The sequence below is a fragment of the Pan paniscus genome, chromosome X (genome assembly GCF_029289425.2).
Source record: "Pan paniscus chromosome X, NHGRI_mPanPan1-v2.0_pri, whole genome shotgun sequence".
Lineage (NCBI taxonomy): Eukaryota > Metazoa > Chordata > Mammalia > Primates > Hominidae > Pan > Pan paniscus.
The window spans coordinates 42,468,815-42,496,502 of NC_073272.2; the positions used below are offsets into that span (position 1 = coordinate 42,468,815).

The window sequence follows — 27,688 nt, forward strand, 5'->3', positions numbered from 1 at the left end:
AAAATACAAAAATTAACTGGGTGTGGTGGCACACAACCTGTAGTCCCAGCTACTTGGGAGGCTGAGGCAGGAGAATCACTTGAACCCGGGAGGCAGAGGTTGCAGTGAGCCAAGACTGCATCACTGCACTCCAGCCTGGGCACCAGAGTGAGACTCTGTCTCAAAAAAAAAAAAAAAAAATTATATGTACTGTTGATACAATACATGTTCAGTTGCCATTTTAAATATTTTCAAAAACATTACACCATCATTTGGCATTGAAATGAAAATGTACTGTATTTGCAAAAAGGTGCAGAACAGCAAGGCATGAATTTTATATTAGTAACAGTTCATATTTTCTCGGTAGGATCAAGAAAGTGTCAGCATCAAAACTTGCAAAGTAAGTACCAATGGCTGGGGAAATCACAGAGACAATAGTGGAACATTATTAATTCAGCACTGCCAACTCTACATGGCACAGAGGATGGTAATATTTGAGAAAACTTGGAACAGCAAGGACCGAGTTGTGAAAATCATACAGCTCCCATGAAGGTTATTTCCTCAACAACTTCTTCATATGTAATGATGGGGAATAATGGACAAAGAAGAACAACCCAGAGAGCAAAGCCAGGCTCCCCAGAGGATAGTGGTCAAGATAATTTTTTTTCCATCAGCAGAATCCAGGACAGTCAGATAATCTGGTCAAGGAATTTAATCTACTGTCAGGGCTGGGAGTCTTCGCATTTCCTGCTAAGTGGGCTTAACAATCACTATGGACCAATGACTACTAGTGTTTCTAATTCTTCTTTTTCCAAATAGGACTTTCCTTATGGTTATCCTCTCCCACATCACCACTGGATATTGGGGAGGGAGGGAACAAATAACTAGTCTTTAAGTTTGTAGATCTACGGACCACGAGGAGAGCCACACTCACTAAAACCCAGTCTCCCTTCTTCCATAACAATAGAGTTGTAGCTCAGATGTGGCTGCCCAGCCTGCAACTATAATTCCCAGCCTCCGTTGCAGGAAAGCCATGGTCATGTGACAAAGATTTCTCCAAGGGAATGTGAGCGGAAGTGATATAGCAACTTGAGCTTCCCTTGCTTAAGAGAAATTCCCTGGCCATGGGATTCTGCTCTTTCTTTCTGCTGTCTAGAATAGTAACCACTAGAGTGATCTTAGAAGCCACATGTTGAGGATGAACCAGTCTGAAAGTTGAAACCATTATATAAGAGATTGAAACTGCTGTTGCAAAATTATAACTGAGAAAATTATTACAATAAAAGAGATCTGACCTAACCAACTCCATCTTGCTTCTAACCTCCAAGCTGTCCTTGCTCATTCCTGTGCGTAGGCCAATCTAACTTTGGGCAGAACTTATAGTTTAACTTTGATACAAAGATGGTAACAGTCCTTTTCCAAAACAAACCACCTTTCTACCTGCGGACTAGACTGCCTTCATAGGACTAACAAATTAGTCACAAGATTAGAAATTATGGTTTAGAAGTCATGCAGCTGGAGGCTTCAAGATTCTGACCCTCCCTAAATTGCTCCTGGGGTTAACATCACTATTGTAAAACCTAAGATCAGTGCTTCAGATATTTTGCAGACCCTGCACTTGATTGATCAGCTGGCACCACCAAGATTGATAAGCTGGCTCATCTGATCTTGTGGCCCCCACCCAGGAACTGACTCAGCGCAAGGGGACAGTTTTGACTCCCTAAGATTTCATCTCCGACCCAACCAATCAGCACTCCCAACTCACTGGCCCCTACCTACCAAATTGTCCTTAAAAACCCTGATCCCCAGCCAGGTGCAGTGGCTCATGTCTGTAATCCCAGCACTTTGGGAGGCTGAGGCAGGCAGATCTCTTGAGCCCAGGAGTTCGAGACCAGCCTGGGCAACATGGTGAAACCCTGTCTCTGCAAAAAATACGAACACTAGCCGGGCATAGTGGTGCACACCTGTAGTCCAAGCTATTCAGGAGGCTGAGGCAGGAGGATAGCTTGAGCCTGGGAGGTAGAGGTTGCTGTGAGCTGAGATCGCACCACTGCACTCCAGCCTGGACGACAGAGTAAGACCCTGTCCCTGTCTCAAAAACAACAACAAAAAGCCTAATCCCCACTGATTTGAGTCCTAACAAAACTTCAATCTCCCATACAGCTGGCTCTGTATGAATTAAACTTTCCTGCAATTCCCATGTCTTGATAAATTGGCCGTGTCTAGCCAGTGGACAAGGAGAACCTATTGGGCTCTGTATAAAGTAAAGTAGAGGTTCCTCTTCAAAGACTTTCCTCCCCATTTAATTAGGAATAAATAGTAACTTCTCTTAGAAGCAAAATTTATTCAAAGACCTCTGCTAACATTCTTAAATATCTGCTAGCCATGGTAAAGAAATCAATATACTTTATGTTCTTAGCTCCCACAATTTAGCCTAAGTATTTGTCCTGGCGTGCTTATACTGGTCCAAGCAAGCATTAGGTCATAGCCTGTTCCTCTTCCTTATTTGAAGGTTTTTACTTTTCTCAGCATTCCACAAGTTACTTCCTCCTTCCTTTGTTCTCCTCTGCCTTTGCCTCTTTTAAAAAGTTCTGAGTTGCTAGCCAATCGGGACAAATACAGAGTGTAAGGTCCCGTTCCAGCCAATGGAAACCGGACACAGCAGTAGCGTGGACGTGTCAGGTTATAAATGTTTGGTGTACTCTCGTGGCAAAACTGCTGGCAAGTGTACCCTTTCTGCAAGAAGTAAAAATGGCCTTGCTGAGAAAATTAAATTTATGTTCAAGTGCTATTTCTTTACGGCACCGGGGAAAAAGCATTTCAAAGAGACTCCTTAGGCCCATCCTGGGACTATATTAACTTCTTTATTCTTTAAACTACTAAATGTTGGGGACCTCTTTGTTATAACATGTAGCCTTTCACCATAACTAACATACATAATTAGCAACTGTTTAAAGTTATAATGAAAAATATGAGAAAACTTCCAAATGTATGAAAAGGTAAATAGTTTGTTTAAAAATGCTTTTTTCTTTTAAGGAGTCATAAACGAAAAAAGTTTAGACTCCTAGAATAGTTTACACTTGATTGTCTATACTTCTTCACCTTCTAGTCACTCACCAACCTATTGTACCTTGCTCTCTCCCTCTCCAGAAAGAGAAGATGGAGATTCCAAAGAGGTTGATATATCAATCACTTGCTCTGCCCAGAGCAACCTCTAGATATATCCATTGACTTCTCTGCCCATAGTCCCTTCTAAGGGAACCTACCCCACCTTCAGCTCCTATTGAGACAGCTTCCTATTTTGTTCCATATGACCTAGTGTGCCCCCTTCCCTACCACCAATCATGATGATAGCAGACTTGGCCAGGGTGGGCACCTGACCAATGAGTGATAGTCAATCCATAGGTAGACCAGGAACCTATGATGTAGCCTGGCCCAAAAGCCAAACTGGCTTTTTCATATTACCTCTCTTGGGTATCTGAACTGGAAAACATGAAACAGATGGCAAAGGAAGCTAAAGATGAGCACATGTTTAGAGAAAGGCCATGAATTACTGCTGGGACCATTAAGGGTCAGAACAAACTCAGATTACAAAGAAGCATAAACTGTGAATTGGCAAAAGCTAGGAGTTAGAGCTATGCAGAAAAGAAGAAAGGAGTAAACCAGAGAAGGCATTCTGTTTCATGCCAGTTATTTTTATTTTTCAGTATTTTTGGGGTTTTTTGTTTTGTTTTGTTTTGTTTTGAGACAGAGTCTTGCTCTGTCACCCAGGCTGGAGTGTAGTGGTGGGATCTTGGCTCACTGCAACCTCTGCCTCCCAGATTCAAGCGATTCTTCTGGCTCAGCCTCCCAAATAGCTGGGATTACAGGTATGTGCCAACACACCCGGCTAATTTTTGTATTTTTAGTAGATACAGGGTTTTGCCATGTTGGCCAGGCTGGACTCAAACTCCTGACCTCAGGTGATCTGCCTGCCTCAGCCTCCCAAAGTGCTGGGATTACAGGTGTGAGCCTCTGCACCCAGCCACAAGCCAGTTATTTTTAAAAACCTTCAACTACAAATATATGGGAATTCTGGATAAACATAACAAATATCCCTTAAAATGCATAGCTGAGGTGAAATAATTAAATGTGAGGGGAGACAGGACAAAGAGAAAGTTGAAACCAAGTTGGCAAACTTGCATTCACATTTTGGCTGCCCTGGGGTAAAAGCAAACAAGAAGCAACGCAGAGATGAGAGATAAAAGGTCCCTCACTGAAAGGATGAATTATTATTCTACTCACCAGCAAGGGACATGATGAAGATACTTGTCAATACAAGCTAGACAATTTTTGCCCTTCCTCCTGCAAGTAGAACCTACATCAGTTGGGGAACACAGATGAACAGCGTCTCCAATGTGGCCTTCTGGGCAGGTGATACACCTTAGAGTTCTGGGTTCTGTCTGAATAATTGAGTCTGGTCCTCATTTTTGGAGAGCTTAACTGTAGGGCAGTCAGTCCAGCCTATTCTATTTGTCCACACCACCAGCTTGAGGGCATGTGTCACCTCATGGAATGACCGAGAGACAGCTATAAGAATGGGATTGGGGAAGACATCTGAAGATGCTGACAGATGGTTTGTGTGAAAGTTAGCTCTTTGTGTTAAAGTCAGCTCTTCCACTGTTTCTGATAGACTTCTCAGTAGGACAAAGGACAATGGTGACCAAATTGTAGTTAAAGCTGTCTAGCAGAGGACAGCAGACATAGAAGTCAGTTTAATTTAAAGTGTACAAGCAAAACAGTTATGGAGAGCCACACCAGGGAATTTTTCCTTCAAGAGGAAGGCTCCAGGGGTGACTCTAAAAGATGAAAGATCATTAATGTTCCTCCTTCCCCTGTTCGCCTTGGCATCTGGGGTGTTTCCTCCCCAGGCACTGGCATTGTTGTTCTCCCTCCACCTCCATAAAATTGGTGTGGCCTATTCCAGCAGTTATAACTTCACCTTTTCCCAGTCATCCATTACGCATATCCAGACCTTTTGTCCACAAAGGTCAGATGCAAGCGGGACAAGGATATTTTAATAAAACTTATAGAGACCCAGTATGTTCCCCCACTTTGGCCCTCCCATGTGGGTCATTGTAGGGTGGGGGGCCGGTGAGCAGTGTACTCAACCAAGTGGTCATTATCCTTATGATCTAGATGATGGCAGTCCAGCAAGAGAATCCAGATGGCTGAACTAGAATTAAGTTTCAATACTCTAGGTCCATTTTGAGCTGAGCTGCCATACAGAGAGTAAACCAACCAGGCTGGCTTGGGTTTCCCTTAAGGGAAAGAAAGAAGCAGCATGCCTAGAAATGATTACAAAAGTATTGAATTTTCAAAATAGATCTTTATAAACCTGACCCCTTTGTCCTGATCATTACTTAGGCAATAGCTGAGAAGGGACAGTTTTTTTTTTTTCTGGGGACAACTGCATTCAATGACAAATTGCCTTATTAAGGCATGTAGACCAGGAGGAGGTGAGGGAAGTAGAGTCAGAAACCTTTTTTTTTTTTTTTTGAGATGGAGTCTCGCTCTGTTGCCAGGCTGGAGTGCAGTGGCGTGATCTCGTGATCTCAGCTCACTGCAATCTCTGCCTCCCAGGTTCAAGCGATTCTCCTGCCTCGGCCTCCCGAGTAGCCGAGATTATAGGCGTGTGCCACCATACCCAGCTAATTTTTTTGTATTTTTAGTAGAGACGGGGTTTCACCATGTTGGCCAGGATGGTCTCGATCTCCTGACCTCGTGATCCACCTGCCACAGCTTCCCAAAGTGCTGGGATTACAGGCGTGAGTCACCATGCCCGGCCAGAAATCTTTTAAAGTAGATTTTGGAGGAGGTTGATCAGACTCCACAATACCAGATGCCTTTGGATGGTAGGGAGCATGGAAGGTCCATTGAATACCTTGACAATCAGCCCATTGTGTGTGGCTTTTGCAATAAAAGGGGCATTATTGTCGGCCTGCAAATGGTCTGGGAAGCTGATCACATGACATAGATTAGTTTCAAGGGTCACAGTGATCTGTTTGGACTCTGCTGATCAGACTGGAATAGCAACACAGTAACCTGAAAAAGTGTCAACAGCAGTGAGGCCCTGCTGATAGGCCCAAGAGGGGATCAAAGGTCCAATGTGGTGCGGTCAATCTTGCAGGAGCAGTGCCCCGTGCAATGTGGGCTCCTTTGCTATGAGACAGGAGTCCCAAGTCTGGTATGCCACGATAGCCTCGGCATCAGAAACATGAAGTCCTTCATTTTGTGCCTAGTTTATGAGGGTGGCTGTCTTGCCGTGTCTAGTCCAGGCAGCAATGATGGTAATCTGGGCAGTGCAGGTTTGATTAGCAGCTTGCTTGGTCTCATCAGAGAACAGGCCTTTCCATGGGCATCTACATGAGTGACCCAGATGGTTTGATCAGCCAGCCATTTGTTTCCACAGTACATGGCCCCAGAGAAGGATGTCTTTAAACTGTCAGGCTATCATTTTCCATGTGGCAAACCAAACAAATAGGCCATCGGCAATAGTCAAGAAGTCAGTAAAACCATAACAAGGTTCATCAAAGGAAGTATTGGTCGGAGCTATGAGAATGGCCTTGACTCTGCCCATTAAGTGGAGCCACATTCATTTTTGCTTCTGCATAGCTGGTGGTGAGGTCGAATAGCTGCAGCATTCCAGTAGACACTACTGGGTTTCAGTTTAGTTGAACCATCAGTGAACCAGGCCCAGGCATTAGAGAAACTTCTGTGAATCAACGGTCCCATGGAGTCAGTGGTTTTGCTTCAGGCAACCAAGTGGGGGATAATTGAATGGGGATAACTGTTACTTTTTCATCTAAGTCAAGATGCTGCTTGGACCAGGTCAGCTGCTTTCTTGAATACATTTCCTTTTGACAAGGGAAGCTTATTGGGCCCATTCCGACCTGTTAGTCACTGAGTTTGAGTTAACCCACCCCAAAATGGGGATATAAGGCTGGAGAGTCACAAGGCCTCCATGAGGCAGGTGTTCAGTTTTGACAAGAGCCGTAGCAAGCTAATAGCTGGTTTTCAAAAGGGTTGTTTCTAGTAACCATATCAGGGAGACGACTAGTCCCAAACCCCAAGGGGTATTTCTGGGTGGAAGCTGCCTCCCTTTGTCAGAGACTTCAATCAGCAAAATCATCTGCCATGATCATTAAGTTTATAGCACCCTAAAGGTAGAGAGCATGCCACAGCTTGCAGGACAGCTTCAAACACAATTTATTGGTTTAAGCCCCACTCAAAGGATGCTGATTTGGCAGGTTCACTGATATAAAGATCAAGTAGCATGACTGAGTGAGGCACATACTGTTTCTAATACTCTAAGAGTCCAATAAGGTACTGGACTTCCTTTTTGATTTAGGGGACCAAAGAGATAGCAGTTTTTCCATGACCACCACAGGGACTGAGTGTTATAAATCCATCCACATAGTTCCAAGAAATTTTGCTTGGTAAGCCAACAAGTCACCATCTGTATAGTGAAAGCTTCGGACATCAAAAGGTAGAAGAACTCATGCTAAATCCTGACTCACCCACTGGTGACAAATGGCAGGAGAACATAGGTACCCCTAGGGGAATGCCTATAATCATATATTGGAGGCCTTGCTACGTGAATGTGAACTGATATTGATCCTCAAGTGTCAGTGGGAAGGTGCTGGTAAAAGTCTAAGACAGCAAACCAGGTGTTATCAGCCTGTGTAATGGATTAATTTGTAGTTGCAATATCTGGAACAGCCATGGCTATGAAAGCAACGACAGATCAGTCAGCAATAATCTACTGTAAGCCTTCACCACCTGCTTCACTGGCCATACAGGGTTATTATATTGAGATAATGCCTTATTTTCCACCTCTGATGCCTTTAAGTCCTTAATCAAGGCTATGATTTCCCTTTCTCTTCCTGGGGTTCTTTAGCTTCTGTTGGACCATCAGGGAGGAGACAGAGAGGTGGGCTGAGAAGCAGTGTATACCTCCCATAAACATTTCTCTATATGCCACTCCTCTGAATCCTGAAAATCTCCCCTCACTCAACCCTGGCACTTATGGGATGGGGATACAATACATCAATTCCTACTGTACATTCAGATGCAGAAGTAAAAACCACAGTGCACTGAATTGGCCCAATGGACCCTACCCACAAGTTAGATTTCCTTCTTCACTGTGAACCCTGCCTAAGCACCATTAGCTGGATCTGAGGGCTTTTGCCTTCCCCAGGTCTGGGTAGGATAGTGACTTGAGCACCTGTATTCAACAGAGCCATAGCAGTTTGAATTTCTCACTTTCCCCAAATTCCCCTTGGATGAGTAGACATGGTTTTCAATTTTCTTTAGGGTCAGGAAAATCTTGGCCCCACCTCTAATAATCTTTCTTTTTAAAGTAGCTGAGTTTGGGGTAGAAGAGTGGGGAGGGATCAGGGACATGGAGGGAGAGAGTGGCTCTAAGCTATTAAATAAAAAACTTTGCATTTAGGGAGTGTGGCAGAAGCTTATGGTGCAACCAAAAATCTTTCAGTGTTTTTTCCTACTCACACTTTATACTGACTGAGTAGAGATCCTGATGGTTGACACTACCAATTTCAGCTTTGGAGACCCCTTCACTCAGTCATAGCTGCATGTTTTCTAGCTGAAGCTATTGGGTTTGTGACCCCTAGCTGACTTGACCCAGGCTTGCATAGCAGCAACCTTCTTTGAGAATTCCACTTTAATTCAGGGCCTCTGCTGCCCCATCACCAAGATAACATCTCTTATGTTCTCACCTGGTTTCAACACAAGCGAAGTTTTCCAGGGCAGCAGCATCTACCTAGGTTTGATGGGGTCAGCTTCTCATTCTCCAGTGGGTCACCTTTGCCAGCACTGTAAACCCAAATTCAAGGCAGTGAGAGCCTGAATACTACTCAATGCCTCATCTACGGTTTCCCATAGGAGTTTGTCTGTTTCAGGGAAATCTCCCTGAAAGGCCCACAGCTCCCTTATTGCAGCCAGGATCTATTGCAAAAAAAAAAAAAAACAAACAAAAAAACAAACAAAAAAAACCTCTAAGACCTTCTACTGTTCTCTCCTAGTGGATCTAAGGCAGACACGATGGACCGCAGGAGGGGCTGAGCCATAAGACCCAGTTTACGTTGCCATTCTTCCTTGACAAGCATTACTAGCCGCACTTCCTCATCTCCCAAGTGAACCAGCCAAACTCCTAATGATGTGCCTGGTTTCTGCCCATAGTGGTCATGAATTTCCCTCCTTCCACACATCTCTGCAATTGTTGTCTAAAAGAGGGCAGAATCTTTTATGTGCACCAGACAATACCTAGTACTAGTTGTTACAGTGGGGCAGACCTGAGGGTAACTCCAAATTGTTCGGGAAGTTCTACACCTGCATTAGAGTTAGCAAGAACCAGGGCACCATTTGAGCAGGGGTCTTTGAATCTGCTTCCTGGTACTCAGCCTGCATCCACCTCTTCAATCCCCATCATGAACAGGCAATAAAGTGAATAACTATTTATGGCCTAGTTGAGCAGATAATTTGGTCAACGTATTTCAGCGACTTTCTTCAAATTTGTTTTCTTTTTTTTTTGAAACAGGGTCTCGCTCTGTTGCCCAGGCTGGAGTGCAGTGGCACGCTCTTGGCTCACTGCAGCCTCGACTTCCCAGGTTCAAGCGATTCTCCCACCTCAGCCTCCCGAGCAGCTGGGACCACAGGCACACATCACCATGCCCAGCTAATTTTTGTATTTTTCATAGAGGCAAGGTTTTGCCATGTTGCCCAGGCTGGTCTCAAACTCCTGAGCTCAAGAAATCTGCTTGCCTTGGCCTCACAAATTGCTGGGATTACAGGTGTGAGCCACCACGCCCGGCCCGCAAATTTCATTAAATTTACCCACAATATCCTCATCCTTCTCCTTCTAGAAAGCCATGTCTCTGTCAGTATCCCGCCCTCCTCACTAAAGCTGTCAAGAACTATAAAAGCTCTGAGATTTTGTCCTACTCAACAAGCTAACAAGTCAGCCCACTACAGTTTCATGGAATCTGGTAGAAAACATGACACTCAGAGATGGACAGTGTTTTACTGTAGAAAGGCCAGTCACCAGATATCAACATTTTGGCACCAGTTTCTTGAGCCCCGATTATGTAGGGGAACTCCTCTGTGCTGGTGCCCTGAAAACCGTGCATATATCCTCATAGGCCATGTAAGCAAAGCTCAACTGCAAGCTGATCCATGCCGTGGCAGAAGGCTCTGTGATCCTCCCCAAGCATGAGAGGATAGGCAGTCTTGTGAGGAGCTGCCATACCGCCATTTCTCACTTGCCTTTCTATTTTTTTTTTCACAGTAGCAAGAACATTTATTATAAAAATAGGTGGATAAAATAAGTGTGCTTTAACTTCTGGATATATGACAAATGCTATTGTGATGCAGTTTTTCAGCGCAGACATGTGGCTCTGCAATGATGGGGATGGGCCCCCTAGTGTGATGTGCAGCCACAATACTCCATTTGACAAACCTCCTGGTTCAAGGCAGAGAGGAGACACCTTATTCTATAGAACAGGATGGGGCTTCCACCCTGGGGACCATACAGGTGGCTCCCATAGGCAGCCACCCCTTTCTGGCAAGCTGTGGCATACCCAGGTGCAGGCTGGGGGAGGGGCTGGCACACCAGCCCTAGATTGCTCTGGCTTCAGCCTGATGGAGACACAAGACTAGGACCTCCCTCTGCCAGATGTTCCTGACCCCATCTCCACCTCCAGCCTCTAGCCTCGCTGGGAGTTCCCTGTGACCCAGCCTGTTCCATAGCCAAAGGGAGACCAAAGTGAACGATCACAGTGCCCCGCACCTATTCTAGGGGACTTGGATCTCAGTAGAGCTTAATCCATGGCATCTGAGAGCACCCACCCTGTCCCTGAGGGCAGCTGTGCCGGGCCAGGGGGCCGCAAGGGCATGGGTGGAATCTTGGTCACTGGCAGCACTCAGCCACGTGCCTGAGGAGCTCTTCACCTTGTTCGTCACTGAAGCACTGCAGGCAGTGAGGGCACTGAAGGTCCCCCTGGCCTCTCTGGGCTGCGCCAGGATGCCCGCCCTCTGCAGGGGGTTCCAACTGCCTAGAACCCAGTCCCAGGCCTCCAGCCACCAGGCACCATAAGCTCCACTGCATCGGTGGCCAAGTACTTGGCAGTTTTGCTCCCAGCGTGAATCCAGCCGGCATCTGGCTCTTGAGAATCCTGTCTCCAGGACACCTGGTGCAGCAAAGAGGTGACCTTTTCCTCCAGTTCCTGAATCCTACCTTGAGCCTGTTCCCGATCTGCCCTTTCTGACATGAAGTCATCCTTGTAAGCGAGAATCTGCTATTCCAGTATCTGCACCCATTCCAGTGCAGCATCCCGTGCCGTCCTCGAGGCTGCCAGCTTCTACTTCAATTCTGCACAGTCGTTTATTTTCTCTTCCAACTATCTGTTGAGCCGGGAGATCTTCTTCCTCATCAGCTCGGGCTCATGGGGGGTCTGCAGCCCCCTGAGCTGTGCATGGAGCCCCCTCATGTATTCGTCCCTGCTGACATCGTATAGCTGCCACTTGGCATAGAGGTCTTCAACGTGAGTCACCGTCTGTTTTAACAGTCGATTTTCTTCCTCAGTAACACTCTGGACAGAGGTGTCCCTACCTGTATGTTCTGACTTTCAGGACTTCTCTCCCCCACGTTCCTTTGTGCATGCTGTCGTTCATCCAGACACTTGGCCAGATGCTGACACATGTGGGCAGTGGAGGTCAGCGTCCTCCGCAGCTGGTGGGTCTCATTGGCCAAGGAGCTGCACAGAACGTCACTGGCGGGGTGGGCCGGTTCGCCCTCCGCCATGCTCCTCCGCATCAGGACGACTTCCTTCTCTCGCTTGTGCTGTGGCTGGCTCAGCAGCTGCTGCATCTCCTTCTCTTTCGCTTCTAGTCGCTCAGTAAGCCTCTCAATTTCCTGGCGCATCTGGGCCTCCGCGGCGCCGTTCTCCTGCCGCTGCAGCTGCTCCCGGAAGTGTGCCACCTGCTCCAGCAGCGCGTCCACCAGGGACGGCGCAGTGTACCCCTCCAGCGCGGCCAGCCTGGCGCGGAGGCACGCGATGAGGGAGTCGCGGGCGGCCAGCTGGTCCTGCAGGCGCCGCAGCCGCTACCCGACCTGGTAGCACAGGCCGCAGAGCTCTGCAGCTGCGCGCGGGGCCCCCTCCCGGCCGTCCGACCCCGGGTCCCCGCACGTGACTGTGGGCCTGCCTGGGAGGCCGCACGGCCGCCGGCAACTTCGGTGCCCGGACCCTGTCGGCTCTCTATCTTGAGGGAGTTTCTCATCGCCTCTTGGTTCCAATGAGGTGTGGGACTTTCCAGCTTGTCCCCTCTCCCTTAGGGAGGCTAAGCTGCAGGCTATAAAACTACTTAGCAGCAGTATAGAAATGGCTCCTCTGGCGCGGTGGCTCATGCCTATAATCCCAGCACTTTGGGAGGCCGCAGCGGGTGGATCACTTGAGGTCAGGAGTTCCAGACCAGCCTGGCCAACATGGTGAAACCCTGTCTCTACTAAAAATACAAAAATTAGCTTGGCGTGGTGATGTGTGCCTGTAATCCCAGCTACTCGGGAAGCTGAGGCAGGAGAATCACTTGAACCCGGGAGGTGGAGGTTACATTGAGCCAAGATCATGCCCCACTGCACTGCAGCCTGGGCAACAGAGCGAGACTGTCTCAAAAAAAAAAAAAAAAAGAAAGAAAGAAAGAAAAATGAAATGACTCCTCAGCAACAGGGTGCCCCAACACTCATGTTTCTTGTCATTTGGCCTCTTTTGTTTGGGTGTCCTATTGTGGGACAAGGAATGCAGGGAGCTGACACCATGCTGTTGTTTCTTTTTCTATGTAAGTAATAAACTGTCTGAATCTAATCAGTGCTTGTTGTCCTCTTACCAGCCAAATCTGTAAGCCTGCTCAACACATTCTCACAGGGCAACTCTAAAGAGGACCAGGTAACACCTGCACGTGCAGTGGATTACATTATAGGAGAGAAACCCTGGACTTAGGGAATCTGAACCTTTCATAATGGGCAGTAATCATTCCTGCCCTTCACTCCAGAGGGAGGCTATTTTTATTATAGTGGACAGTAAGCATGCTTGCCCTTTTCTTTGGAGGGAGACACTACCTCTGTCTTTCAAGGATGCACTGTATACAAATATCCTGGAAAAGATAGTCCAGAACAAAGGACAGTACAGTGCCTTACTTGCAAGATGTGCAAGCACACAAGACCTATGAAGAACTGTCTCCCAACAAAGGATACATGCAGAAGGAGAAAAAACTCTCTTAAACAAAAAGAGGCAGAGCCGGCAGGGACCGAGCGGGTGCCTCAGTCTCCTTCCCCTCCCCTCGCCTGTCCACGCCATCTTCTTCTCACAGCCGGACCGGAACTATGTGATCCCGGAAGTTCCGTGTCCTTTGGCACTATATGATCCCGGAAGTTCCGGGGCTTTTGGACCTCTGTGATTCCGGAAGTTCCGGGGCGTTCCGGGGCGTTCTGGGGCGTTCTGGGGCCTTTGGAGCGAGGGATAAGCAGTAATGGCGGAGGCTGCAGCTCCCGGAACAACAGCCACAACATCAGGAGCAGGAGCAGCAGCGGCGGAGGCGGCGGAGACGGCGGCAGCAGTCTCCCCGACTCCGATCCCCACAGTCACCGCCCCGTCCCCGAGGGCGGGCGGAGGGGTGGGCGGCAGCGACGGCAGCGACGGTAGTGGCGGCAGGGGCGACAGTGGCGCGTATGACGGCAGCGGTGCGTGTGGCGGTAGCGACGCGTGCGATGGCAGCGGCAACAGCAGCGGCGACAGCTGGACTAAACAGGTCACTTGTAGATATTTTAAGTATGGGATTTGTAAGGAAGGAGATAACTGTCGCTACTCGCATGACCTCTCTGACCGTCTGTGTGGTGTAGTGTGCAAGTATTTTCAGCGAGGGTGCTGTGTTTATGGAGACCGCTGCAGATGTGAACATAGCAAGCCATTGAAACAGGAAGAAGCAACTGCTACAGAGCTAACTACAAAGTCATCCCTTGCTGCTTCCTCAAGTCTCTCATCAATAGTTGGACCACTTGTTGAAATGAATACAAACGAAGCTGAGTCAAGAAATTCAAACTTTGCAACTGTAGTAGCAGGTTCAGAGGACTGGGCGAATGCCATTGAGTTTGTTCCTGGGCAACCCTACTGTGGCCGTACTGTGCCTTCCTGCACTGAAGCACCCCTGCAGGGCTCAGTGACCAAGGAAGAATCAGAGGAAGAGCAAACCGCCGTGGAAACAAAGAAGCAGCTGTGCCCCTATGCTGCAGTGGGACAGTGCCGATATGGGGAGAACTGTGTGTATCTCCACGGAGATTTATGTGACATGTGTGGGGTGCAGGTCCTGCATCCGATGGATGCTGCCCAGAGATCACAGCATATACAAGCGTGCATTGAAGCCCATGAGAAAGACATGGAGTTCTCATTTGCTGTGCAGCGCAGCAAGGACAAGGTGTGTGGGATCTGCATGGAGGTGGTCTATGAGAAAGCCAACCCCAACGAGCACCGCTTCGGGATCCTCTCCAACTGCAACCACACCTTCTGTCTCAAGTGCATTCGCAAGTGGAGGAGTGCTAAGGAATTTGAGAACAGGATCGTCAAGTCCTGCCCACAATGCCGAATCACATCTAACTTTGTCATTCCAAGTGAGTACTGGGTGGAGGAGAAAGAAGAGAAGCAGAAACTCATTCAGAAATACAAGGAGGCAATGAGCGACAAGGCATGCAACTATTTTGATGAAGGACGTGGGAGCTGCCCATTTGGAGAGAACTGTTTTTACAAGCATATGTACCCTGATGGCCGTAGAGAGGAGCCACAGAGACAGCAAGTGGGAACATCAAGCAGAAACCCAGGCCAACAAAGGAACCACTTCTGGGAATTCTTTGAGGAAGGAGCGAACAGCAACCCCTTTGACGATGAAGAAGAGGCTGTCACCTTTGAGCTGGGTGAGATGTTGCTTATGCTTTAGGCTGCAGGTGGGGATGACAAACTGACAGACTCTGAAAATGAGTGGGACTTGTTTTGTGATGAAGAATTTTATGTCTTAGATCTATAGAAACCTTGCGTGGTGTGTGAGCTGGTCTGCTGACCCCAGATAGCAGCTGTCCCCTGTGGTGGTGTGGCAGTGCCTATGTTCTCTCCTAGGCAGACCTATCAACTCCAGGTGCTGTGGTTAAGAATATGTACCCAGGGCCTGTCTTGTCAACCCCTCACCTTTCCCCAAGGAGTGTGTTGTTTTCCCTGTTGGAAAAAGTTACAAAAATAAATGTTAAAGGTTTTTTTTTGTTTTTTGTTTTATTGAGACAGAGTCCCACTCTGTCACCCAGGCTGGAGTGCAGTGGTGCAATCTTGGCTCACTGCAACCTCCGTCTGCCGGGTTCAAGCCATTCTCCTGTCTCAGCCTCCCAAGTTGCTGGGACTACAGGTGCATGCTACAATGCCCAGCTAATTTTTCTCATTTTTAGTAGAAACGGGGTTTCACCATATTGGTCAGGCTGGTCTCGAACTCCTGACCTCAGGTGATCCACCTGCCACTACCTTCCAAAGTGCTGGGATTACAGGCGTCAGCCACCATGCCCAGCCTTAAAGTTAGTTTTTTGTAACAGGCATGAGCCACCGCGCCCGGCTTTAAAGTTCGTTTTTTGTAACAGGCATAAGCCACTGTGCCTGGCCTTAAAGTTAGTTTTTTTGTAACACGAATTTAACTGTTGGACAGTTAGTTTAGGTGTGCTGCATCATCTGTTTTCAACCAGATTGTGTTTATGGACTTTTCACACACTAATTTTGAGGACCCCAGGTTCAAAAGTAAAAGCAGTGGCCCTGCTTTGGGGTCCAATAATAGGAGTGATGGGTGAAGCTGGCCAGTAGCCTTCTGCTCCAGACATGGGACGCGGATCCTTGAGGTTTCTGGTTAAATCTGCACATCTGTGTTTTTATATCTGTTCCCTACCCCTGTAATCCCTACCGCATGCACTAGTTCTGTAGTTTTGGTCTCTCGTTTAATTGTATGCAAGTAGTACTACTGGGTAACCAGAGCCAAGCGTGAATGTGTTCAGATTTCTACTGTTTTGCATGATAGGAAAATTGAGAAAGAATACATATAAAAGATATAGAGGCATAACATCAATGCAGAGTTGGAAGTTGACCTCCACGGGGTGACATGGTGTGTGTGAGTGTGGGTGTGTGATAAGCTTCTCAAACCTGCATAGATGCAGTATTCTTGGCTTTGGTAGAAAGCCTTGGTTTAAGGCTGGGCGCGGTGGCTCACACCTGTAATCCCAGCACTTTGGGAGGCTGAGGCGGGCGGATCACAAGGTCAGGAGATCGAGACCATCCTGTGAATGGTGAAACCCTGTCTCTACTAAAAATACAAAAAATTAGCCGGGTGTGGTGGCGGGCGCCTGTAGTCCCAGCTACTCTGGAGGCTGAGGCGGGAGAATGGTGTGAACCTGGGAGGCGGAGCTTGCAATGAACTGAGATTGTGCCACTGCACTCCAGCCTGGGCGACAGAGCGAGACTCCGTCTCAAAAAAAAAAAAAAAAAAAAGGAAAACCTTGGTTTAGGGGTTTAAGTCTTATGTGGTGGTTAGCTCTTAAAGGACAAAGCAGTATATTGGTAGTTGTCAATATAGCAGTACTAGCTCTGTTTATATAAACAGAGAAATGGAGTTAGCCATAGAGGTTAAAACTACCTGGTTATCCCATATATTAACCCAAACTGGGTCTTGGATACACAGTTGTATTTAATGTTTTACGATCTAGCCTTTCCAGTATAGGCACTTTCTGAAAAACCTTTGTCCTCATTTGGGGCATTTTGTTGTTGGGTTTCGCCACGTTGGCCAGGCTGGTCTCGAACTCCTGACCTCAGGTGATCCACCTGCCTCAGCCTCCCAAAGTGCTGGGATTACGGGCATGAGCCACCACACCCGGCCAGGAAAAGGTATTTTATATTTATCATTGCTGTGCTGTTTATTCATTTGTATAAATTTAAGTTCCCATCTGGTATTATTTTCCTTCAGCATGAATAACTTCTTTGAACATTTCTTGTGGTTCATGTCTGCTGGCAACAAATTCTCTCAGCTATTTATCTGGAAAAGTCTTTATTTCACCTTCATATTTCACCTGTATTTTCTTTGTGTACAGAATTCTAGGTTGACATTTTTTCCTTAGTGTTTTAAAGATGTCATTTCATATTCTTCTGGTTTGCATAATTTCTGATGAGAAGTCTGCAGTTTATTTTCTTTCTATTTCTCTCTCTTTTTGCTCCTCTGCAAAGCCAGTTCCTCTTGCTATTTTTAATATTTTCTCATTATCGTTGTTTCATAGGAATTTTATTATGATTTTCCTTGGTATGATTTCCTTAATATTTATTCTATTTGGGACCATTGAGCTTCTCATAGCTGCATATCTGTATATTTATAATTTTCATCCAGTTTAAAAACATTTTTTTGAGAAAGAGTCTCACTCTGTCACCCAGTCTAAAGTACAATGACACAATCTTGGCTCACTGCAACCTCCGCCTCCCTGGTTCAAGTGATTCTTGTGCCTCAGCCTCCTGAGTAGCTGGAATTACAAGTGCATGCCACCATGCCCAGCTAATTTTTGTATTTTTTGTAGAGATGGGGTTTTGTCAAAACTCTCGACCTCAAGTGATCCGCCTACCTCGGCTTCCCAAAGTGCTGGGATTACAGGTGTGAGCCACTGTGCCTTGCCCAGTTTTAAAAATTTTGACCATTATTTCTTCAAATATTTTTTTCTGCTACTACCCTTTCTCTCCTCTCCTGAAAGTCAATTTTGAGTATGCTAGACTGCTTGATATTGTCTCACAGGTCAGTGAGGTTGTTTTCCTTTCTTCTTTTTCTTCAGTCTTTTTTTCTGTGTCTGCTGCATTTTGGATAGTTTTTATTGTTATGCCTTCAAGTTCACTAATTTTTCTTCTGCAGCATCTAATCTGCTATTAATCTCATCTTTGCAGACTTCAAGTACACATCTGTTAGATCATTAATATTGTTTCTCCCAGGCCACTGAGGCTCGGTTCATTTTTAGCCTTTTTTTTCTCCTTATACTTCAGTTTAGACAGTCTCTATTGCTATTTTTTAGAATTCACTGACGTTTTCTTCTGTAGGTTCTAATCTACTGCTAAGTCCATCCAGTGAATATTTCATTTCAAATACTGTATTTTTTAGCTCCAGAAGTTCCATTTGGCGCTTTTTTAAAAAAATTGTGGTACAACATACAGAACATAAAATTTACTATTATTACCATTTTTAAGTGTCCAGTTCAGTGGCATTAAGTACATTCACATTGTTATGCAACCATCACTGCCATCCATCTCTAGAACTTTTTCATGTTCCCAAATTGAAACTCTGTATCCGTTAAACAAAAACACCCAATTTCTCCCTCCCTCCCAGCCCGTGGCAACTACCAGTTTACTTTCTGTCTCTGTGAATTTGACTATTCTAACTGCTTCATATAAGTGGAATCATACAATATTTGTCATTTGGTTCTTTTTAAAAAGTCTTCTGGCTGGGCATGGTGGCTCACACCTGTAATTCCAGCACTCTGTGAGGCTGAGGCAGGTGGATCACTTGAGGCCAGGAGTTTAAGACCAGCCTGGTGAACATGACAAAATCTCATCTCTACTAAAAATACAAAAATTACCCAGGTGTGGTGGCGCATGTCTGTAATCCCAGCTACTCGGGAGGCTGAGGAAGGAGAATTGCTTGAACCTGGGAAGTGGAGGTTGCAGTGAGCCAAGGTCACGCCACTGCACTCCAGCCTGGGTGATAGAGCGGGACTCTGTCTCTAAATAAATAAATAAATAAAAATAAAAAGTCTTCTATTTTTCTCCTCTTTATGTTATGTTTTCCTCTAAGTATATTAACATACTTATAATAGCTGTTTAAAGTCCTTGTCTGCTAATTCCCTCATCTCTGTTGCCTCTGGGTCTATTTCTATTGACTGATTTTTCTCCTGATATGGGTCACATTTTTATGCCTTTTAGCAAGTTTAGTAATTTTGACTGGATGCTGAACATTATGAATGTTACATTGTTGAGGTCTGGATTTTATTGTCTTCTTTAAGGCATGCTGAGTTTTGTTTTGACACACAATTAAGTTCCATACAGTTCAGGCTGATCTTTTCATGGCTTATTTTTTAGCTCTCTTATGGCAGGTCTAGAATAGCCTTTCATCTAGGGCGAGTTTAGACCTATTATTGAGGCTTAAACTTTCTGGGCTCTACTGAATACCCTGGTGTTTCTCCACTCTGAGTGGTCAGAACTCAAACATCTCCCAGTCCTATGAAAGCTCTGAGAATTGTTCAGCTAACAGCTCCTTGGTGGTACTCCTTTCTGTGGTAGTTATCCTTTGCCTAATCTTGTGGGGTCTTACCCTATTATGTATGCATTAATTTATAGTCAGCCAAAGGAAGTCAGCCGATCATTTTAGCTCTCTCTGCATAGCTCACTCTTCTCTGGTAGTCTTCTTCCCAAATTCCAGCTATCTCAGCTTTCCTGAACTCCAATCTTCATCTCTTCAACTCAGCAAGACTTCTGTGCTATGCTTGGATTTCCCCTCTCACACTGCATTCTGGAAAGTGCCCCCAGTCAGTAGGTATCTCTTCATTTGGTTCCTTTCTTTCAGATATTGCAATTCCATGCTGCATGGTGTTCAATGTCTAGAACAAGTTGTTTCATGTGTTTTGTCCAGTTTCTAGTTGTTTACATTAGAAAGGCAAGTCTTGTACTTGTTGCTCCATCATGGTTGACAGAGGAATTTACCCTCTTTTTTATATAATGCTGGCAATTTAGTTCCTTTTATACGCTCCCTTCATGTGTGTTTAAAAAAAAAAAAAAACTTTAGGCCAGGCACAGTGGCTCACACCTGTAATCCCAAACTTTGGGAGACCAAGGTGGGTGGATCATTTGAGGTCAGGAGTTCAAGACCAATCTGGCCAGTATGGTGAAACCCCGTCTCCACTAAAAATACAAAACTTAGCCGGGCGGTAGTGGCATGTGCCTGTAATCCCAGCTACTCAGGAGACTAAGGCAGGAGAATTGCTTGAGCCTGGGAGGCAGAGGTTGTGGTGAGCTGAGATCGTGCCACTGCACTGCAGTCTGGGCGACAGAGTGAGACCCTGTCTCAAAACAAAACGAACAAACAAAAAAACTTTAGACAAATGAAATGTAACAGAGTTTAGTTGAGCAAAGAACAATTCACGAATCAGTCAGCCCCCAGAACCAGAATAGGTTCAGTGTGACTCTGGAGCTACCACATTGTCAGATAATATTTATGAACAGAAAAAGGAAAGCAATGTACAGAAAATGGAAGTAAGGTACAGAAACAGCTGGATTGGTTCCAGCTCAGTGTTTGCCTTATTTAAACACAGTTTGAACAGTTGGCTGCCTGTGATTGGCTAAAGCTCTGTGATTGGCACAGAGTAGGTTATAGTATATTTATATATCCAGTGAGGCTACAGTTCACTGTGTATGGAGAAATGTTTAGGCTGAACTTAAAATATGTTAGGAGGCAGCTTTAAACTTAATTTAACATGTTTTTATGGCCAGGCACGGTGGCTCATGCCTGTAATCTCAGCACTTTGGGAGGACAAGGTGGGTGGATCACCTGAGGTCAGGAGTTTGAGACCAGCCTGGCCAACATGGTAAAACCCTGTCTCTACTAAAAATACAAAAATTAGCAAGGTATGGTGGTGTGTGCCTGTAATCCCAGCTACTTGGGAGGCTGAGGCAGGAGAATTACTTGAACCTGGGAGGTGGAGGTTGCAGTGAGCTGAGATTGCGCCACTGCACTCCAGCCTGGGTGACAGAACAAGACTCAGTCTCAAACACAAACAAACAAACAAACAAAAAAAGACATGTTTTTACAACCAATTCATCACCAATTTTTGCCATATTATTGCCTACATACCTCCACCATCAATTTCTTCCCTCCAATACCATTGCTACTTCTTCAATTGAGGCAATCTGCAGTTTGTAGTGTGGAGTGCTTCAGAGTTTTCTTTTTTTTTTTTTTTCCGAGATGGAGTCTTGCTCTGTTACCCAGTCTGGAGTGCAGTGGCGCAGTCTTGGCTCACTGCAACCTCCGCCTCCTGAGTTCAAGCAATTCTCCTGCCTCAGCCTCCCAAGTAGCTGGGATTACAGGCACCCGCCACCACACCCAGCTAATTTTTGTATTTATAGTAGAGACAGGGTTTCACCATGTTGGCCAGGCTGGTCTTGAGCTCCTGACCTCGTGATCCATCCACCTCAGCCTCCCAAAGTGCTGGGATTACAGGTGTGAGCCACTGCACCTGGCCTCAGAGTTTTAATAAAAGCTTCACTTTTCTAACATTGTGTCCCTCTGTACCATCTGCCACACAATACTCAGAATATTTGTAAAATACAAATATGACCCTATTGTTCTTCAGCTTATGAAACTGCCTTTACAAAAATTGTAACAATGAGAAAATTATGTCAGTGAAAGACATCTAACCTAACCAACTCCATCTTGCCTTTAACCTCCAAACTGCCCTTGGTCACTCTTGGGCATGGGCCAAGCTAACTTTGGGAGAAATTTATAGTTTAGATGATAATAGCCCTTCCCAAAACTAAACTGCCTTTATAAAACTAATAAAAGGCCATGAGTTTAGGGTTATGAGAGGGGCCTGAATTCTGCTAAGATGTAGGTATAGCATCTACATCTTAGCTTGTGATCAGCTTGTGGCTGGTTAAACTATTACCAGCCATTGTTCTGGAGCTCATAAGATTTGTAGCTCCCCCAATTACTCCTATAAATAACATCACTATTATAGAACCTAAGATTGGCCTTTTGAGACATTTTTTCTGACCTTTGCATTTCTGACAAACAGATGACTCCACTCAGACCCGAGACTCAAGACTCAACTGGTCCTGTGGCCCCCACCCAGAAGCAGACTCAGTGCACAAGGACCATTTTCCATACCTCTATGATTGCACCTCCAACCAATCAGCAGTACCCATTCCCTAACCCCCTGCCTGCCAAACTGTCTTTAAAAAACCCTAGCCTCTGAATGTTCAGAGAGGCTGATTTGAGTAATAATAAAACCCCAGTCAAGGCGGAGGTTGCAGTGAACTGAGATTGCACCACTGTACTCCAGCCTGGGCAACAAAGTGAGACTCTGTCTCAAAACACACACAGACACACACACACACACACACACACACACAAACCCAGTCTTCTGTTTAGCCAGCTCTACATGTATGAAACTCTTTCTCTATTGCAGTTCCTCTGTCTTGATAAATTGGCTCTATCTGGGCAGTGGGCAAGATGAACCTGTTGGTGGTTACACATAAACCTTACAGTGGCTTCTCACTGCCTGTGATAAAGTCTGTTCTCTTTAGCTTAGTTTATGAGGTCGTTCCTTTAGGGTCCCAAACTAGATATGAACATCTCTTCCTGCCCCACCCTTCTTCCCTTTACCCTCCAACAACACTAAACTACTGGTAGTTCCTTAAACACTGTGTCAATTCAAGGGCTCTGAAAAGCAGAGGCAATGACAGACGTAGATGCACATGAGGTTTATTCAGGGAAACACCTCAAAAGGATAAAGGGCAGAGGGAGCAGGAATAGACAGACAGAGCCTTCAAACTGTGATAGAGTTCTAACACCTGTGAAAGAAGAAAAGGATAGAAGGAAGAACTGGATAGGAGGAGCTTAGGTTGCAGTACAGCTCTCTGAGAAAGTCTTTGTCAGGCAGGTCGAGAGCCCCAGGGTAAACATTGACCACTAGGGAATCCCTCATCAGCAAGAAATGGCTCAGTTCTAGAACTCCTGTCACAGGCAACCTAACCAGAGTGACTGCATCTTGAAAACAGGTGGGATAAAGCCAAACCTGCTGGGCTACATTCCCAGGGAATTGGACACTCTTGGTCACAAGATGTTTATGGTCAAGGGAATGAGTTAATGATGCTGACTAAATAAAGAACCAGAGCTTATGCAAATGTCCAAATATTTTAAGAACAAAAAGCAGCCGGGCAGGCACAGTGGCTCACGCCTGTAATCCCAGCGCTTTGGGGAGCCGAGCGGGCGGATCACCTGAGGTCAGGAGTTCGAGACCATCCAGGCCAACATGGCGAAACCCTGTCTCTACTAAAAATACAAAAATTAGCCAGGTGTGGTGGCAGGCACCTGTAATCCCAGCTACTTGGGAGGCTGAGGCAGGAGAATCGCTTGAACCCAGAGGCAGAGGTTGCAGTGAGCCATGATCAGGCCACTGCACTCCAGCCTGGGCAACAGAGTGAGACTCCGTCTCAAAAACAAGAACAGAAAGCATTCTTAGTTTAAGAATAGGTTTTGTTTTGAAGATAATAGTACACTTGGAAATTCTTGTTGAAATCAATAGTGACATAGGAAAATAATGATACTAATAGCCTAGGACAAGCTGATCGCAAGCTTTTGTAATAAAGTACACTATTCTTAACAGCCTATATAAGCAAGTACCATGCTTAAGATGGGGGAGTTTCTCCTCTTGCTTTCTGAGGATGCCCTACTCTGTAACAGAGTAATCTCTAATAAACTATCTTAACTTCACTATACTCTGTGACTCACCCTGAATTCTTTCCTGTGTGAGATCCAAGACCTCATGGGGTTTGGGGCAAGACCCCTTTTCCAGTGACACTCCTGCCATGCTACGTCATTGGCTGGGAGTAAAGCAGAAAAAATTTGGCGTCAGCATGAATGCAATGGCAGATCCTGAAAGTGAGGTATCTGGAAGCTGTTGACCAACTACACTTCCTATAGCAGGTTTTCTTGAAGGGAGATATTAGGAGCATGTTCACCTCCATGGCTGCCTAGTGTGATTTTTCCCACTTCTTTGTCTTTGCTGACACAGTTTCTGCTATTTGAGATGCCTGACCTCCCCGTCTATTTCCCCCGAGACATGCATACTTATCTTTCAGGACTGACTTACCAGTCAGTCTTCCAAGAAGCCTTCCCTGACTGTCTATCCCAGCCCCCATTAGATGTCCCACCTTATACATAGTTTTATCATAGCACTTAGCATTCATATTGTAATTGTCCTTCACGTATTTTGTCCCTTGCCCTTTATTGTGAGAAACCATTTCTTTGTATCTCCAGTACCTCATTCAGTGCCTGAAACATGGTAGGTGCCGAATTGTACTTTACCTTTACATTATTGCACTTCATCAGCGTTGCTCCACAAATGCCAGAAAGTACGTGTCCAAATGAAATTATTCTCTATCAATAGGCTATAGAGGTCACTGTCCTTAATGCAGTCCTTTATTCATACAGTTTCCATTTTGTATTATATTTGTTCCTGTGAGAATCCATTGATAATCTCTGACAAACTGATTTACATTACAGTAAGTGGCACCCCCACTCTGACATTATTTGCATTTAAAAAAGTGAAGTCTGAAAGGGGGAATTCCTTTTGCCAAAGAGGAATTTCAAGCATCTGCTGCTGGCCACTGAGGTGAATTTTTTTGAAGGGGCCAGAGGCCGTTTCAGGGAGCAACTACCAAATCATCCCATAGAAGGAGGTGATTTTATTTTGGTCATAACTAGCGACAAGAACTATCTTGAAGACTTGAGCAAAGTCCCTAAGGAGGCCTGAATTTGGAAAGACAATGGGAGTGACCGCACTAGCATTTAAAGAGACATTTTTCGTTTTCCATTTTCCATAGCTAAATGCTGTGGTTGAATCTCTGCCCCTTCCCCCCATGTTTTTGTGTGAGAGAAATTCTGCTTCTGCTAGCAGTGCCTGGGATTCTGTCCAAACAGTGTGCTGTCAGCAGCATCAGCCAGCAGGAACGCATAATCCTCCCACCCTTTGGTTTTAGTGGGTAATGTTAACTAAGAAAATACTCCAGATTTTTCTTGTTCTCATGGTGTAACTCACTCACTTCAGACATGCCCCTTTCTCCAGTAGTTGCCCCCTATACTTGAGGAAATTTTTTTTTTTTTTTTTTTTGGCAATACAATAGCCAATTCAGGAAACTAGTCAGCATCTCCCAGGACAAAAAGGCAGCTTTTCAGACTGCAATGTCACTTTGTTTCATTACTGTCATTCCTTGGGTCAAAGGGGCACAATGACCTCAAGTTTTTAAGTTTTTAACATTTCTGAGATCGAATTGTTACAGGAAAGGGGTCCCGATCCAGATCCCAAGAGAGGGTTCTTAAATCTCGTGCAAGAAAGAATTCAGGCTGAATCCATACAGTAAAGTGAAAGCGAGTTTATTAAGAAAGGAGAGGAGTAAAAGAATGGCTACTCCATAGAGCAGCCGCAAGGTCTGCTGGTTGCCCATTTTTTATGGTTATTTCTTGATATATGCTAAACTAGGGGTGGATTATTCATGCCTCCCCTTTTTAGACAATATGGGGTAACTTCCTGATGTTGCCATGGCATTTGTAAACTGGAATGGTGCTGGTGGGAGTGTAGCAGTGAGGACGACCAGAGGTCACTCTCGTTGCCATCTTGGTTTTGGTGGATTTTAGCTGGCTTCTTTACTGCAACTTGTTTTATCAGCAAGGTCTTGATGACACATATCTTTTGCTGACCTCCTATCTCATCCTGAGACTTAGAATGCCTTACCCATCTGGGAATGTGGCCCAGTAGGTCTCAGCCTCGTTTTACCCAGCCCCTATTTAAGATGGGGTTGCTCTGGTTCACATGCCACTGGCAACACTATGCTACAACCTAGTTCAAGCCAACAAAATTTATTGAAGATTTATTATATGCCAAACTGTATGATGTACATAGAGCAGAAAGATTTAATTTGGCCAAAGCATACTGAGGCTCACATGGAACTGGCACTAAGGCTATAAAGAATAAATCATGGCCCCTACCTTAATTAGCTCAGTGTGGTCAGAGAGACAGTCTACAATTAGAAAATGTGATAGGCTGGGCGCGGTGGCTCACGCCTGTAATCCCAACACTTTGGGAGGCCGAGGTAGGCGGATCACCTGAGGTCAGGAGTTTAAGACCAGCCTGGCCAACATGGCAAAACCCCGTCTCTACTAAAAATACAAAAATTAGCTGGGCATGGTGGTGGGTGCTTGTGATCCCAGCTACTCGGGAGGCTGAGGCAGGAGAATCGCTTGAACCGCTGGGAGGCAGAGGTTGCAGTGAGCCGAGAGAGACTGCACCACTGCACTCCAGCCTGGGCAACAGAGCAAGACTCCATCTCAGAAAAAAAAAAAGAAAGAAAGAAAGAAAGGAAACAATGTGATAAGCACTATAGTGGAAGTACAGAGGAAGAAACAATACAATTTTGTTTGGGGAATGAGACTTTAAAGTTCCTTACACAGCACTGTAATAGCTTTCAGATCCTTTGCCTTATCCCACAATAAGTAATCCACATTTTTAATTGATGTTTTTATTGAGATAATTGTGGATTCACATGTAGTTGTGTTATGTAGCTAGCTAGTCAGACATAAACAAGGCAGGAGAGGGCCTTCCCAACCAGGAATGTCAGGTGACCATCAGGTGAGGGTCAGGCAGTTGTGAACTGTCTCTCTAAAATAATAATTGGTTGCAACCAGTGCCAGGGAAAGGCAGTCTCCCTACAGAGAGGAAAAACCTGAAACTGGTGATCAGTAGTGTCCCAATAAGATCTCAGAAGCTGGGCGAATGGGCTCAAGCATGCACACAAAATGGCAAAATGGCAGAGTTTAACTAGTATATATGACTTCCTGGGGACATTTGGCTGGTAAGGGAATAATGCCTCAAGTGAGCATGCATACAACTCCAGTAAACACACGGTGCATGCTCCTCTCCCAAGTGCTGGGAAGAATCAGGGGAGAAGGGATGCAAGACCCTGGAAGTATGCCAACATATAAAGCCCCAAGTCAAAAGGTCAAAGCACGCACTTGTCTTTCAAGTCATCCGCTTGGTCCTCTTTCAAGTGTTCTTTCCTTCCTTTTGTTCCTACTCTAAAGCTTTTTTCACTCCTGCTCTAAAACTTGCCTTGGTCTCTCCTTTTGCCTATGTCCCTGAGTCAAATTCTTTCTTCTGAGGAGGCAAGAATTGAGGTTGCTGCAGACCCATACGGATTTGCTGCCAATAACAGTTGTAAGAAATAATATAGAGCGATCCTTATACATTTTGTTCAGTTTCCCTCCAATGTTAACATTTTGGCAAACTATACTGTCATATCACAACTAGGATTTTCTTTTTCCAAGAGTTAGGGCCTTGCTCTGTTATCCAGGCTGGAGTGCAGTGGTACAATCATAGCTCACTGCAGCCTCCAACTCCTGGCCTCAAGCATCCCAAGTAGCTGAGACTACAGGTATGCACCACCATACCCAGCTAAGTTTAAAAAAAATTTTTTTAGAGACCGGGTCTCACTATATTGCCCAGGCTAGTCTCAAACTCCTGGCCTCAAGCAATCCTCCTGTCTCAGCCCAAAGTGCTGGGATTACAGGCATGAGCCACTGCACCTGGCACAACAATTAGGATATTGATATTGATACAATACCCTGAACCTTTTCAGATTTCTCTAGTTTTACTTGTACTCATGTATGTGTATCTGTGTATGTATGTTTGTGTGTTGTGTGTGTAAGTTCTAAACTATTTTTATTTTATTTATTTATTTATGTTTGAGATGGAGTTTCGCTCTTGTTGCCCAGGCTGGAGTGCAAT

At 45.4% G+C, this 27,688-nt stretch overlaps 2 protein-coding genes across 2 annotated transcripts in view; one reads left to right on the top strand and one right to left on the bottom strand.

Moving 5' to 3' along the window:
* Positions 1–10,948: 10,948 nt before the first annotated feature.
* LOC100985994 (TNFAIP3-interacting protein 2-like) lies at positions 10,949–13,053 on the bottom strand. Its single transcript, XM_063601943.1, is given in 4 exon segments — positions 10,949–11,101; positions 11,103–11,333; positions 11,583–11,665; positions 11,668–13,053. Coding segments are annotated over 4 exon segments (1,464 nt in total). The 5' UTR covers positions 12,665–13,053.
* Positions 13,054–13,524: 471 nt separating this feature from the next.
* Positions 13,525–27,688, top strand: part of LOC100973406 (putative E3 ubiquitin-protein ligase makorin-4) — a 29,052-nt gene continuing 14,888 nt past the window's right edge. The window contains exon 1 of the mRNA XM_003815369.4: positions 13,525–14,998. Coding sequence (XP_003815417.2) covers positions 13,564–14,998 — 1,435 coding nt within the window. The 5' untranslated portion in view covers positions 13,525–13,563. The remainder of the gene's footprint in view (positions 14,999–27,688) is intronic.